This window comes from Micrasema longulum, unplaced genomic scaffold, assembly GCF_059751315.1.
Source record: "Micrasema longulum isolate JH-2025_06_02 unplaced genomic scaffold, ASM5975131v1 h1tg002493l, whole genome shotgun sequence".
In the NCBI taxonomy this organism is placed as follows: domain Eukaryota; kingdom Metazoa; phylum Arthropoda; class Insecta; order Trichoptera; family Brachycentridae; genus Micrasema; species Micrasema longulum.
Genome location: NW_028279635.1, coordinates 80,158 through 96,467, shown reverse-complemented (window position 1 = coordinate 96,467; position 16,310 = coordinate 80,158). Strand labels below are relative to the sequence as shown.

The 16,310-nt window shown below is 36.7% G+C and overlaps 1 protein-coding gene across 2 annotated transcripts; it reads right to left on the bottom strand.

Moving 5' to 3' along the window:
- Positions 1–3,482: 3,482 nt before the first annotated feature.
- Positions 3,483–15,737, bottom strand: LOC148272085 (N-acetylglucosaminyl-phosphatidylinositol de-N-acetylase-like). Of its 2 annotated transcripts, XM_088240544.1 has the most exons (4): positions 15,145–15,737; positions 12,677–12,964; positions 7,949–8,042; positions 3,483–3,766 (listed from the first exon to the last, which is right to left on the bottom strand). In XM_088240544.1, the coding sequence occupies exons 1-4, from the start codon at positions 15,461–15,463 to the stop codon at positions 3,592–3,594; spliced, it is 876 nt and encodes a 291-aa protein (XP_088096670.1). In that variant the 5' UTR covers positions 15,464–15,737; the 3' UTR covers positions 3,483–3,591. The 2 variants fall into 2 exon arrangements, with proteins under 2 accessions (XP_088096670.1, XP_088096671.1); XM_088240545.1 differs by lacking the exon at positions 12,677–12,964 and having other exon boundaries at positions 15,145–15,679.
- Positions 15,738–16,310: the final 573 nt, after the last annotated feature.

Genomic DNA, 16,310 nt, shown 5'->3' with positions numbered 1-16,310 from the left:
ATAAAAATATTTCCCTTTATTTTTAAGCCCCGCATTTTATGTGTTTATTGACAAAGAATACAATTCCGACACAGATTGGTAAAGTAGGTAGGTCAACTCAAAATATTGCATTCAGACCGATGGAAGTTCAGGCACTTACAGAGCTCACATTGGCCGATCTATGTGATGTTTGATCGTTTACTAATAATAGCCGTGCAAAGGCTTAAACTTCCCTTTCAAATTACACAAGTATTAAATTCTCAATGGATCTTTATATATCTAAACGTAATAATGTCTATTCATATTGATTACACAACACGTAGGGTGCATTTTTAGAATTTCCATTAACTGCTTTCAATTCCTTATATCTACATCAGTGCACATAACTACAACAAATTTGCTCTTCAGCATAAAACAAAAAAAATAAAGTTATGTTTCCTTTTTTAATGGTGGTAGAGTATATCGGTTCATCAGGTTATTAGTAGAGCGAGAAGCCGAGTCCGATTAGAGAAACCCGAGCTATTGCCGCCCCTCCATCGGCCATTCTATACCAGCTCGTACAGAGCGACCCTTTTAACATGGGAAGAATAATTTGTACGTACATATTAAATTCATCCACTGCAAAATTACACAAAGCAGACTACCTACCTATACCTATGTATTATGAAGGCGCACTTCTTCTTCCATCAGTTCATTTTTTCTTATCCCATTTTTTTTTTGGCACCACAACAGGCCAGGAGGCCCAATTACAGTGGTGAATTACATTACAAAACAACCAGGCTTGAGAAAAATTACATTTTTAATTTTTGTGTTCTCACCGGGAATCGAACCCGGAACCTTCCGTGCGTGAGTCAAGCGTCTTGACCACTACACCACGGAGGCCGCCAGTTACCAGCAACCAGTCTCTTGTAAAGACATTTTTGCCACATTTTCCAACAGTAGGTGGTCACATGATATGCAATTCAGCCCTTTAGACTTCAACTGTATGGCCTACATGCCTTATTTGGATGGCTAATAGTTTTTTACACCTCTTTGAGATCTTTCTTTGTTATTTTAGTTTAATTCTGACATGAATTGCCGATGGACCAGTCAGCAGCGGACGTTCAGGACATTAAAACTCTCAGGAGGCATGTGCAGTAAATGGCCAACCCAATCGTATCTCCTCCGCTTGATGACAGTTGTCACCAGAGTTTGATGCGTCTGTTCTCTTATTACTTCATTCCTTACAAAGTCAAACCACCACACACACATAGTGTCACAATTCACATCAGTAGAGGAGAATAAGTGTTACGCAGGCGTTATATAGGCAGAATTTGGTTTTCAAGGAGTGAATATCCGATCTCCAGACAGCCTTCATACTGTTGAATGTGACGCTTGCTATTCCTAGCCGCACTCCCAGTTCTTTTGTAAAGCTGCCATTTTCCGTAGCATATTCTACCGGGTATTTGAAACTCTCGACCTTTTTGATGACTTGGTTTGACTATATTGTATACTACCTTTTACAAAAAATGAAACATTTTTGTCTTGCAAAACAAGTATCATTTTTTTCCTGTTTATTAAATCTACGTGATACATAGTCATGTCAATAAGGTTTAAATAATTATATTTGGTACTGACAAGACAAATCTATCCACCATTCAAGTAACACTAATGGAGAAATAATATTATAGAGATTCAGTTTATCATTTTGATGTTATTGTGATGTTGGCACTATCCGACAAACTGCTACTGCTTCTTTTAATATTCCGCAACTAATTTTCCCCTATGCTGTATTGATTTGTAAATTTAAAAATAATATAATTTCTTAGGGCGAAAAACATCAACGTCTTCGTACAAATGTCATTTGTAATTAGATTATTTCTGAACTTTTCTCGTACTTATTCATATTTTTAAAATATAATTATGTATTATATATGTATAACATATTACAACAGAGATGGGGAACACTTTAGAGAAGGGGACATTGATGTTTAGGCAATTACAGGGCTTATGACCTATCACCTGGCTCATCTGACATGTAATGTTCACTGTTTTGCCTTTGTTTCCATATTCCTTCAACTCTTCCTGCTGTTTATTGATGCGGGTGAGATTCATTTGATTGAGCTATTTTTCTTACATCATACTAGGCAACACCGGAATACATATATTTTGTTTTATTCAGAATTTATATTTTAAAATATAGAAATATAATAAAATGTACATTATCATCTATATTTCAATCCATATCAGTTCAATCTATTTACTTTGCGCCATTATAAGTGACTATTGTATTGTTTTAGCATTTACTTTGTGGAAAAACATTTTAAATTTATTTCAAATGAAACACTTTGTAATTTTTACCACATAAGAGTTTAATATATTATAACACAACTAGTTTCGGGTATTCTGAATTACCCATCATCAGGAGTAAGTATAAAATTGGGTAAAGATATACCATCAGATAGAATATCTCCAATTTTCGTAGTCTGATATCTATTTCTCAAATATTCTGTGAACCATTTTAAAGCAATTCCCTTTATCCCAATTTTCTTAAGCTTTAAAATGACTATTTCTCTATCTATTGTTTCAAAAGCTCTTCTGAAGTCTAATAATACTGAAATTATGTAATTATTTTTATCACATAAAATATATTTCACATAAAATTTAAGTATGTAGACATCATCCCCGTGTCTTAATTAATGCATAAATAATACGGGAAAAGATCCTACATCCCGTCATCCTAAAAGGGTGACATTCGTTTTAGTTGGATTTAATGAGGCCTAGTACCTCACAATCCTATACATAGTTATGGCTAGAGTCTCGATATTCTAACGCCTGCCTCCGCCATATTTAACGATCTTTATTAGAGGCAGCTTATTAGATTACAAAATCGAGATTCCTAGCTGAAATAAACATAAAAAACCAACATGTAAAAAACTTCGTAAAAACACTAGTGCCGGTTATTCTTATTGAAGCACTGCGTGTAGCCCTAGCGACGACTCGAAAAGCTCCCGCTACCATCAGGGTCTAACAATTTCTCGGTGCCCAGTCGAACATTTTTCCCCATGCAGCAATCATCTCTGTCTATGAGCCTGAACGAGGGCCGCCAGGCTTGATGTTGTTTTAAACGATCGGCAGTTGCCGCCGCATTCCGCCTTCTTTCGCTATACGAGCGGCGATGTCGCAGTCGGCACCTGCTGGTCTCGCATCGGGCCTTGCTGCCACAGGATGGTGTCTTTGTGGGTGCTGTCATCGGTGTGGCGTAGTAGAACCGCGATCTTAACCGCCTGGAGGTCTGCACACCTGTCCGTCCTTCCCGGGCATGGTTCTTGTGACGAGTCAGTCAGTGTTATTCCAGTTTATTTTAGTCAAACCACTTTATGAAGCGGAAGTTTAATGTCTTCTAGGTACAGTAAAGTTGTTTGTAAAACAGGAAGAGCTTCTTCTCTTGTCACGTAGTAAAATGTTTATTTACCTTATGGTATTACCGAAATCGGCTTAAAATAAAAAATAAAAAGCTAAAAAAGGAGTGTTTGATTAAATTTATTAAAATACTTCTAATAACATTATCTTAAGTAAATAATATAACTTTGGTTGAATTGAGCGGATACGTAGCACGACTGCAGGAAGAGATTAGTCCTCGAGGTCTAGCTCCAATTCGAGATCGAGGACGGTGACCTCCTTGAGGGTGTTGATGACGATAAATCTGGAGAAGAAGAGGTAAAGGTGGCGGAACCAAACTAGCTGAGACTTGTGTTCCTTCATGGCGTTAACTACCACCTTCCTCTCCTGCAGAGGCAGCACAAATCTGCAAATAATAACCTCAATAGTTATGAGCTGATTTAGGTGCGCTATTCGCATCTACAAACATGTGTCAACCTAGAAACCTGGCACAGAATATCGCCTCAATTAATATTATTATCAACAATATTTTGAGTTTGTCCAAATTTTTGTAGACAAGGACTGGATTCGACTCCCTGGGGAGCTGTTTACATTAACATATTACAAAAGAGATGAAGAACATTTGAGAGAAGGAAATATAGAAGTCTAGGCATCTACAGGGCTTATGACCTGTCAATGGCTGGTTTAAGTGGCCACTTTACACACTGTGTAACATTCACCATTCTGCCCATATTTAAACATCTATATTTCTTCAATTCTTTCTTCTGTTGATGTTTGTGAAGTTAAAGAGCTGAAACCTTTATTATATTCACAAACATCAACAGATGAAAGAATTGAAGAAATATAGATGTTCAAATATGGGCAGAATGGTGAATGTTACACAGTGTGTAAAGTAAAGTAATGTAAAGTGGCCACTTAAACCAGCCATTGACAGGTCATAAGCCCTGTAAATGCCTAGACTTCTATATTACCTTCTCTCAAATGTTCTTCATCTCTGTTGTAATATGTTAATATTATTATTATGAATAACTTACAGAGCACCATTTTTCTAATATAATACATCAAAGGGCGCTTTATAAAGTGATTCTAAGAGTACTCATTATAATTTGGCACTTCTGGCGGCAGAAGAGCTTTAGGGCATTGGCCTTGGGGCGACCGCAGGTGAGCGTTTACCAAATATATTGCGCTAGTTGCGTATTGCGGTAGATGCGGCTGATCTAAGCGTAACTGACGCTTTGTCTCTCCTTACGGGGATGATCACCCGGGGAGTCCTACTTTATTCTAGGCCGTTCTCTCGCTGTGCTTCATCATCCGTGCTTTTATTTCTGTTTGCTGTAATTAGTATATATTCCTGATTTTCTTTGTAAATATGAAATCTGTTTTATTTTATTATTTCTTATCCGTATCTTTGAAAAAGAAAAAAAACTTGTACTGATGTGCACATAATGCTCATTTTTTATTGTATATTATCAGAATAAACGTGTTCCGGACGCGCTGGGAGCGATGGAAGCCACGGAATACTATGTGATTGTTCGTTATAAATAATGTTTGATAGTATAGGTCCTCGGTATATGTGAAAGCCAAGTGTTGAATCCATAATAAAGGCGATTTGATCCACTTTCGGGTTCGGCCTTGGCTATACCGAGGACAATGTAGAATAGGATTTTATTTGGATAATTTTATGTTGATTTTGTATTTGTATATGTTTATTTGTAAGTATTTATTGTTGTATGTTGTGCGCCGCGCGGCATACTGTCGACTAAACCCGCGCGCGGGCTCGTTGAACCAACAGGACGTGTTGGAAAGCCCTTTTCAGGGCCACTGAGGTTGACTTAGCGGTCAGCGCTTTCTCGGTGGGCCGGGCTCAGGCCCCCCATTTACGCCGGGTGGGCCGATTGAACGGAACCAGGGAGACGAAGCCGCCACCCCCCCTGTAACGGGTCGGTTACAAAACACATGAAACAAATGGAAACAAAACAGATTTAACTATAATCTTTAGTCATTATTTGTATTTACTTGTTTTGTTTTCTATTTCTTTCAATCAGTTGTTTGTAAATTTTGTGCCTACATATTTTATTTTTAAATAATACATTGGGGGAATCCGAAGAGTAGGGACGACCTGTTGGCCGCTGTCCACACATCTTCCTCCACTTTATTGATCTGCAGAGTTTGTATTTCTTAAAAATTATTTAGTTTATCTATCTTCCTCCGTGCGCAGCTGACCCCCGTCATCCCCCGGGACTGCAGAACACATGCGGGTGGTTGGTGGGCTTTTAGATGATCTAATTAAAAGATACCTGTCAGCTGGTCCATCTGGAATCCATATTTCTTTTAGATATTTCGGAGCAGTTGTGCAGTGACTCATACATAAGCCAACAGAGTATGTGTGTCAGTGTAATTCTCGAAGTAGTGGAGTGATATGACTGAATTTAGAGTTTCCGACAATAAGTATCGCTGCGACGTTTAATACAGACTGAAGGTGAATCATTATACTCATCGGTAGACCTGTGTAGATACCATTACGATAATAGACACTACAAAAGCATTTATTGATTGATGAGCGGCATCAACCGTCAAATTTTTGCATATGTATTTGATTTGTCTCAGCTGATAGAGAAGCATGAACTTATTGTTATGTCCTGGAAAATTATTTTTAAATAATGAAAATATATTTCAAATATCACTTTAGATTTTGCATTTCAAACAGGTCTAAAAAATTTTTACTCCCGACATGTTCTGCTATTTTCTTTCTTATCTGAGAATCAAGTGAAAACTGGGATTGATTTAGTTTTCGTTTTGGGACTAAAGCATATGTTTTTTTCGGCATTGTAATGATAAAATCGGTCACTAAATATTCCAAATTTATGGATTAAAGTATCACTCGTCTTTGATTTCTATAATAAAGTAATTCTGATTGATAGAAAGTATTATTAGTCTGAGTCGCCGGCTAAGCAAAACGTCAATCAAGTAGACTGAAGTTGGCTGCGTTAGCGACATTGTAATAATTATATGGCTGTTTAGTGTACACTTTTGTACATAGTACCTACCGAGTGCTGGTATGTCCTAGATAAATGTGCAATTTGACCGTTTTTGTGTACGGGTAAAATGACGTCGTTAATGGTTATTTGAATATGACGTGAAATTACATTTTTGAATTATTTATCAAATTCGAACAAACTATTCATTCAAAAAATAACTTGGTTTTGATCCTGGTTTAAATTGTGTAAGAAGGGACACAAAAAATATATGTTTCGAACTAAATTTTGTTTTGAAAAAGACATTAAAATTTTGAGCACAGAAAACACGTCCGTCTGCGGCCGCTCTGAGGGCCGATCTGAATGTAATAAAAACCCAAATAAGACATTATTTAAAATTGAATATTACAACTAGAATTATCGTATTGAAAAAAAAAAAAAATACAGTTCTATAAAAAAAGGTTTTAACTAAACTAGTTCAATATTTTCAAATTTTTTATGGTATTACTGATTGCATAATTTACGTAGAAATAAAGGAAAATTTTACAAAAATTTATGTGATTTAAAATGCTTATATTTCTTTTCAAAAACAAAAAAATAAGATTCTGCCGCGGCCATCTCCTTTTAAAATTTATTATCTTTAAATCATTATTAAAAATTTTAGTTCAATACTTAGTCTTTATTGAGATCCCAGATTAATAAGCTTAGTCTAAATTTGAAATGGCGTAATCTGCCGGTCTAAAAGTAATTATATTTTAGTTATATGAAACTTTGAAGTACATTTTTTGATAGTATTGTTTTTATCTAATATATAATTTTTAATTTTTTTTATTGCGCGATTTTTAACAAACATTCGTTTTAAAATGGCAAAATCGTATGATTTCCTAATTTTGCGTTCGTTTTACCAGACTACAGCCTTAAGGAAGACTCCCAGTAGTTTAACGGTGGGTAAAATGGTACTCCTTATATGGGGTAGTTCCGTGTCCTGAATCCAATTCTGTCACCTGGCTGAAGCCATTCCTTACAAAATTGTATAGTTTTCGATGGGTTTAATGTCTACTTTCCATCCAGTTTCCTATTTTCTGAATGCATCCGTCAATTAGTCGACAAGCACATTCTTTTCGCCTGGTTTAAAATAAATATGTAAGATAATCACATTCAAAGTATATAAACTGGTGATAAACTGGTGTATAAACTGGTGATGCTGTAACCAGTGCTATTTATTAATAGAGGGGAAAAAGTTGGTCCAATCATTTCTAGTTCATAAATGCACGGTTATATTAAAATAAGATATTTAGGTACTATAAGGATAAGGGTCAAACTCAAATTAACAGAAAGGTTGGCAAGTCCACTAAATATTCTCATTTTATGTATCGACGAAATTGTTAATTGAACTTTGCATAGATAATATTAAACGCCAGGAAGTAGTTTAGACAGTATGTAAATATTTATTTAAGCTTTAAATTTATTTCAACAGAGAGGGAAAACTGAACTTGAAATAAATTTAAATATGAACAACTCCCTAGGGAGGAAATCCAGCCAGTCTGCAAGCATTTGGACATACTCAAACATTGTTGAATTATTTAAGCATTAATAATGAAAAAAAATCTTACCTATTAGAAGCTAGAAGGAAGCTTAGAGGTAAATCTAGATATCCCCAATACTTTCGCAATAAATTCACAGAATCCAGTGTAAATAAGCGGCAATCTGCAAATGTAAAGAAAGTACAATTTATAATATCTTACTATTTACTGGCGAAATGGAGGAATATTGACATAGTCCAAAATACAAGATTATTTATTTACGCCCATAGGGCTTTTACTCAATCCATACTAATAGTACAAGGGCGTTTGTCTGTTTGTGTTTCATTCACGTTGTCACAACGGAAAACTGACTGTTGTTCCTATATTTTATTTCTTAATTTTGTATTTTTTTAAATTTATGTTGTTTATATACTCATCTTCTTTTTTTTATACCAACTTTACTTCTGAACACTGTTCTATCTTTTATTGCTTTATATTGTAGTTTTAAAATTTTATGTTGTGTTCCGGACGCACAGTGTAAATGCATAAAATATGTACAGTCGAACTCGGTTATAACGATCACGGAAATAGCGAAATCTCAGATGTAACGAGGAAACATTAGTTGACATTTTAGTTCATGGTTTTCTCCATACAATTATGCGCTCTTATAACGAGCTACTTCTCGGACATACGGAACAAAGATATTGTCAAAAATTACTTTAAAAATCTTCAATTGTTAAAAACATAATTGTCAAAATAAGAACCTAAGTAATAAAATCCAAATGATCGGCTAGCGTAAAGGATAAATACCGCCGAGCGTTGGGATCGGATTATGTTTATGATAGATATGTAAGTGTCTAGGTACCTAATTGGATTTTTCAATATTAAAAAATGAACACGCATGGTTTTTAAAAAATCCAGACTTTTGAAGTAAGTGCCGGTTCAGCACATTGTTACAATCAACATCTGTGCTCCAGACACGCGAAGAACGTTAGAATGGACAAATGAAAGTGATGAAGTAAAGTAAAAGTATGAAAAAGTAAATGATATATGTAAATGTAAATGATAACTGAGTGAATTAATAAACTTAGCTAGGAACCCGGTATTTGTGTGACTGAGCGCTAGGCTCCCAATAAAGATAAATGATTTGCTTTCGAGCCTGGCCTCAGTAATACCGGGAGAATATAGCCAGCCTCTTTTATGTCTGTATTTCATATTGTGTCTTAATCGTGTTTGTAAGGCCCTGAAAAGGGCCTATATTGTATATTGTATTGTCATGTTGCACACGTCGCGGCTGCGACGAAATGGCCCGTACGGGCGCTAGGCACCCGTATTTACGCCACCTGCGGCCGGGGGCATGTAGCGAGTGGCGGGGGTGTGCTACCCCCACCACTCCCAGGCAGCCGGAGCGGGTGGGACGGCTGACTCACGGAGCCCGACGCGCACCGCTTTATAAGGCGATTATTTTGTATGAATAAATTAGTTGAGTTCCCAACTCTGAACAGTTCAGACGTGTTTTATTCCGTTCTCCTCCCTGTTCGCCTTCCTGCACTTCGCCCTTCGCTCCGCTCTGCCTGCTGACTGCCTTCGCCTCTCTACATCACTTGGACCGAGTGGAAAGTCCTTTTCAGGGCTATTGAGGTTGACTTGCGGTCGGCGCAGCTGTGCTCCTACCTTCCGACTTTGTCTTTGACTCTGTCTGGGAGGGCGGCTTCCCACTTACGCCGGGAAGCTTGACTGCGGCAGACGCGGGTGCGCACAAAAACGTGGTAACGCATACGTTACAATGTGTTTTTGTAGTTTGTGAATGCTTGTTTCAGGGGTTTTAATGGGGCTTTTTAAAGATTTTTAATGTTCTATGCTTATTTCAATACACAATAAACATAACAAGGGGGTGATGTCAAATGAGTTCTAGACCAGGGCTGGTATTCCAAACGCTATCGTGGCTGTATTATCTCGTGTATTTACATACAAAATACACGATAAAAACTGTTTTCTCGTGCCACGAGAGTGGTTCAGGATAGCACCCCAGATCAGTTATAACCTAACCGAACTATAAACATGTCTACTAACAAGAGGAAGTGTCTTCATCCACAGTGTCAACATTGTGGAAAAATAAGGGTGTTTATTTGTCTGCATTTGAAAAGAATATCACGGACACAAAAAAAATTTGAAAGTGCAATCGTACTAATGTCGATGAAGCATTGCTCCAATGGTTTTGTATCCAAAGAAACGCAGGATTTTCCGTTGATGGACCAATATTGAAGGCGCAAGTGGAAAAGTTCACAAAACAATTTGGAAACAACGATTTTAAATGTAATAATGTCTTCATATGATAGGTATGTTTGTAAGCATTTATTATAATTTTCCCCAATATTTTTTAAAAATTTTCTGTATGAATTATCTTGTATGTAAACATATGTATTTACTTGTTTACTTAGTGACAATGTGCAATAGCGATTGTATAAAAAAACCTTTCTCTGGTATAACTAGTAACGCTTATAATGAGCAAATTCAATCGGTCCCATCTTCCTCGTAATAACCAAGTTCGACTGTACAATACAAAAAAATAAGATAAATTAGCTAGAATCTCCGGTATATGTACAACTGAATGCTATCCCAATAAAGATAAATTATTCACTTTCGAGCCTGGCCTCAGCAATACTTATAATATTTAAATATAAATTTGTAATCATCATGTTGCGCGCGTCGCGGCTGCCGACGAAATAGCCTGTATTTACACCACCTGCGGCCGGCGGCATGTAGCGATTGGTGAGGGTGAGCTACCCCCACGGGGCCCGAAGCGCATCGCTTTTTAAGGCGTGTATTTTGCCATAATAAATCAGTTGAGTACCTAACTCTGAACAGTTCGGACGTGTTTCGTTGAGTTTTCCCCTCTGTTCACCCTCTTGCACTTCGCTCTTCGCTCCGCTCTGCCAGCTGACTGCCTTCGCCTCTCTACGCTACTTGGACCGGGTGGAAAGTCCTTTTCAGGGCTATTGAGGTTGACTTGTGGTCGGCGCAGTTGTGCTCCTACCTTCCGACTTTGTCTTTGACTCTGTCTGGGAGGGTGGCTTCTCGTTTATGCCGGGAAGCCTGACTGCGGCAGACGCGGGTGACGAACCAGCGCACACACGTGGTAACGTGTATGTTACATGTTGTTTATATACTCATGTTTTATATAACTTCCATGTATGTAAAAGCCTTATGGGCGTAAAAAAAAAAAAAAGGGTAAATCAACTTATTTTTCTCGAATACCAATAATCACGATCGAAGCCGAGGGAAAAGTTAGTATATTATATAATATAAAAATATACTTAACAAATACTAGTACAAAAATATGAATATAAGAGTGATTTAATAAATTCCCAAAAACTAAATGATTATAATTGAATTGAACAAACAATGCCGTGCCCTGTGAACCATCAGATTCAGATAAGGGTATTATGATGACGATAGTTTGTAGACAAGGACTAGATTTAGATTAGTTGCCTAGTATGAAGAATCTCACCCCCTCAAAGAAGATTTCAGATCTTTAACTTCACAAATTTCAACAGATGGAAGAACTGAAGAAATATAAACGTTCATAGGCAGAATGGTATATGTTAGTCAGTGTGTAAAGTGGCAACTTAAAACCAGCCAAAGTCCTGTATATACCATTTTCCATACCCGCAAATGTTCTTTACCCCTGTTGTAGTGTTTATTAATATATTTATTGCTTACGTACATGATCTGTGTAAAAATAAAAAAAGTAAATAATGAATAATAATTTATAATCGAACAGTGAAAGCACTCTGTCCACATATCCGAACAAAGACCACGGGTCTTCTTATCGTTTTCACTCGTACTAAAAAATGTTTTTTGTCAAATATTAAGTAGCTACACCAATTCGCTTCGTCAATTTCATAAATTGCAAACTTAATTTTACTTTACTTTCACTGTGGGTTTAACAAAACATATGGAGGGCTGTCAGATATTGTCATTCTTCCTCATGACCAAATTGCAATTACACAAACAGTAGCAAAAATTGTTTATTCACTGTATAATCTACTTATAAAACTCTATTATCCGATTATTATCATCATTATATTTGAGGATTACATGACTCTGTTCGATGCTTTTCATACAAGTCACCAAAAGATTATTGAAATAATCATGCAATTCTTCTTCTTAAATTGTTCCTTTATCCTTCTTCTTTCCTTTCCATCCCCTCTCCTCTCTTCATAGTAGTGTTTTTTTTTTTTATATATTTTTATTTTGTTAATCTTTTAAAAAAAAATTTGTTTAAAATTGTAAGATTCAATACGTCCATGTATTTATAATTTTCTTAAACTGAACGGTTTGGGTAGGTAGGAAGAAATTGCCTTAAGGCAATATGCCCGCAATATACTCCGTGGTGTAGTGGTCAAGACGCTTGACTCACGCACGGAAGGTTCCGGGTTCGATTCCCGGTGAGAACACAAAAATTAAAATGTGATTTTTTTCAAGCCTGGGTGCTCTGTGATGTAATTCACTACTGTAATTAGGCCTCCTGGCCTGTTGTGGTGCAAAAAAAAAAATATGTAAAAAAAATATGTATATATATTGTATATGTATATAAAGTGTCAAATAAATAAATAAATATATATTTTCAAGCAACATATGCAGCACCGCACACCCCACCGTGACCTTACCAAATTTTAGCTTTTTTTCCAAATTTTGAGTACTTCCTACATTCGGCAATTACATTATAAGATATATAAATTATATAGGCAACACTACTTCCCTTTGATGGGAAATGACAGTAAAAAACATAATCGACGGTTAGAAGTTGCTCACTCGGGGGCAGTCGGCGCTCCAGGCACAGTCGGCCCACGGCGTGGAATATGGAGCGGTGATTGGGGTGGCCCGACACCCCGTCCCGATCGAAGGTGACCAGCGCGTCCGCGTCCAGCGCCTCCGCCAGCCGCAGCGTGCGCTCAGCCAGCGGCGCCGACGGCCAGTGGTGGGGGCCGTCCACCAGCGCCGGGTCGTGCAGCAACGTGATGCGCGCAGGCCGCACACCTAGCGCCGCGCACGCGCGCCACAGCTCGCCGCGCCGCTCGCGACCGCGGCCCTTGTGGTCCCCTGGGTACGTAATCAACTATTAGGCCGCAAGTGGAGTGATAAGTGCATGTTCCTGTTGTTTTTGCGATATTTTGCAGTCCCTGGACTAAAGTACATTCACGGAGACTGGCTGCTGCCGACGAGCTCACCGCGTGATATCCTCTGAGTAATAACGCACGCGTTACTGCATACATAGATGCAATTTCGCTCAATCGCTTATGATTATAATTTTTATGTTACTTCACTCTGCTGGCGGCTGTTATTATTTTGTTTGACAATGTAGAGTTATAGAAATAGAAATTGGAATAACCCCTCAATAATAAATTTATAATACCTACCTTTTAAGGAAATAAATACATACATAAATTCACAAGTAATTACTAAAGTAAATTAATATGGATTTGGCCATTCCCAACCCGAGTACCGCACACTGTTTCGCTGCAAACTGTAGCTAACTCGGTGGTTGATAAACCTACTTGGACTTTTACGCATATGGGTGGCTCTATAAGCGGTAGCGCGCGGGTGATTGCTCAGAAGTGATGTCAAATAATTGGCCGATTTCACATCATGGCAAAATTCCACTCGACTTTCTTTAGCAGAATTTTTACCCGAGAGAAAAATAAAAAAATTAAATGAATTTCAATCCCCCTAATTTTGCCATGCGGATTTGGAAGGTACATGTGAAATGGGCCATTCTCTGTCAGATATTGTGATGCTGGTTTGTTCATTTGGAAATTCTAGTAACAATGAACAGACAGTAGAACTTTTGTAGGACTCTTTATCATACTTTTGCGCAGCAAATGATCGAGATACACTGCTTTAAGTTTACAATTGCATCGCCCTATGCACCACGGGGTGTGGATAAGAGCGTGATGATGATGATGATTAAAAAAAATACATTAGCTCATCATAATTTATGTTACTTGATTATATAAGTTCATAGATAGTGCACAAAAATTTTAATATTCGTTTGAAATTTTGTAGTGGGATTTTTTCACATTTGTTTTCTCATATTTGTAAATAAAACATTGAACACGGGAAACCTTCGATACAAAAGTACCAAGTCACCGGCTAAGAGTGTAAATCTGTTAAGTCCCTTTTTTAATGATGGCGACATATTGATACCATTTTATAAAGCAAAAAAATCTCCATACTTCTATCAAATAGCCTAGTCTAATACAATGTGCTGTATAAAAGACAGTAACTGGTTACAAGTCCATTCCATTCAAAAACATAAAGCGTATGTCCCCCAATAGAGGCACTGCTCATAGAGAACTCTTGTAAAAAGAGGTGGTTTGGTGGTTTGGTGATTCAACTAATTATTCCTGATTACTCTGCTAAAAACATAAAGCGTAAACCTGCTATGTCCACCAATAGAGAGGCATTGCTCATAGAGAACTCGCATTACAAGAGGTGGTTTATTTATTTATTTACGGCTATTTACTTTTTAGCACGAACACTTGACAAATTATTTGCTATGCTCAATATTTATTTTTTATAAATTTATTGATATAATTTTAAGTTGCTAGAATTCCACTCGTCAATGCGCTTTGTAGCTGCAAGACGATTGGTAATCTTGCTTCAGTATGTGAATGTTATCAACGTCTAGAATTTCAACAGACCATGCGCTCAATAGCTGCAAGACTTGTTATAATCTAACTCGTATTTTTAAAAATGAGTTTTTTTTTTATTTCTTTTTTTAAATTTTAATATCATTCAAACACTAAACTTCACTATCAAATTAAAACATAATGTAAACAGGGGCTAGATTACTTACCGTCCATGCGCTCTGTACCTGCAAAACGTGCCGTAATATAGCCTCTATCTGTTATAATTGAAATAGATCATAATTAGAAACGGGGAACTAGAATCGTCCATGCATTCTGTAGCTGCAAGTAATGCTCGGATATTTATTTATTGTACACCGCCATATACATTACCCAACTACAATAATAATTATGGACATATTTAGTCTACTTAACAATGGTGAATACATTTCTTTATAATATATACAGGTGCAATCGAAATAAAATACAAACTTGACTAATTATTCCCGATTACTCTACTACCCCCCTGTAAAATAGTCCAAATCGGACTTGCCAGATTTACACTCTCGACTAATGAAGGTAAGGTTAGATACAAATGTACCGTCTTTCTTATAGAAAATTCTTCGTTATTAATATAAGCCCTCGCGCGCTTACCTTGGGAAAGGCACAGCAAGTGCACATCGATACCCCGCCTTAGGAAGTGAACTATTGTGGGTCCGAAGAACATGCACTCGTCATCTGGGTGTGCAATCACGAAAAGTGCTCTTTTGACACCTTCGATTTTAGAGCACGACCAATTTCTTTTAAGAGTCCAGACATATAAAAATCCACAAATCAAAAAGTATGATAAAATCCATAAAAAAACATTTTCTGCAAAACTACAGCAATATGTCGTCAACTCGTCTTTGGTGGAAGAATAAAACTTCCATAAAAGATCCCCAACGTCATAAGGAAATGGTTCATTTACAGACATTTGAAAAGAAATATGTCTTTATTACTACAATGACTGAAACTCGATGCATAATTAGTTAAAAGTATTGTAAGGAAAAACATTACGGTATGTAATTAAAATGATTTGAAAGAAGACTTGGCAAATCAGCCAAAATCAACTTAAACCAAATGGTTTTCAGTATGAATTGTCACAATACACAAAAATTTTGGATTCGTCATAGAAATAATTCATTTCAGTGTCAAAAATTCAAAAGTCTTCTACATCTTTTCATAATGGCATTATTTACCTCGCTACTAGGGTGTCCTAGCCAGAGTTATGGTGTTTTAATTTTTTTATATAAATTAATACGGGAGACCGGTGTTAGTTGACACGCAAGGTTTGTGGACTCGAAATAAATCATTCACCCCATCATCGCACCAAGCCTAGTATTATGAACGCATTTATAACGCGGTATGGTGAATATTTACGTTCTTAATACGCGCTATACCACGCTATAAATGCTTTCATGATACCAGCTCAGAGGTCTCTAAGTCAGTATACAAGCGTCCATGCAGATCTCGCGTCAGTATCCATTCATTGTTTTTAGAAAAACGACGTGTATTCAGATTAATGTATGATTTTTCATATTTTTACAAAGTAAGTAAATATTTTGTTGTATTGTATTGTCATCAATAATGTTGAATGTTTATATAGTATATAAATAAATGTAGAAGTTTTATTCGTGATTTTATGCAATATTTAAGTTAATTGTATTTGTCGTGAACAAATAGCGTTGTCGTAAAATTGTGATTGGGGTTTGTCGGCATACCATATATGGAGTTTGACGACACAGTGTGTATACTAATATTATATCTCACAAAATAATTTA

Excerpts from the sequence above, each read along its gene's own strand:
- LOC148272085 (XM_088240544.1), bottom strand. The coding sequence starts at position 15,463 with ATGTCTGTAAATGAACCATTTCCTTATGACGTTGGGGATCTTTTATGG. Across the intron at positions 12,965-15,144 it reads CTTGCTGTGCCTTTCCCAAG|GGGACCACAAGGGCCGCGGT; the intron begins GTAAGCGCGCGA and ends TTACGTACCCAG. Across the intron at positions 3,767-7,948 it reads TTCCTTCTAGCTTCTAATAG|ATTTGTGCTGCCTCTGCAGG; the intron begins GTAAGATTTTTT and ends TATTATTTGCAG.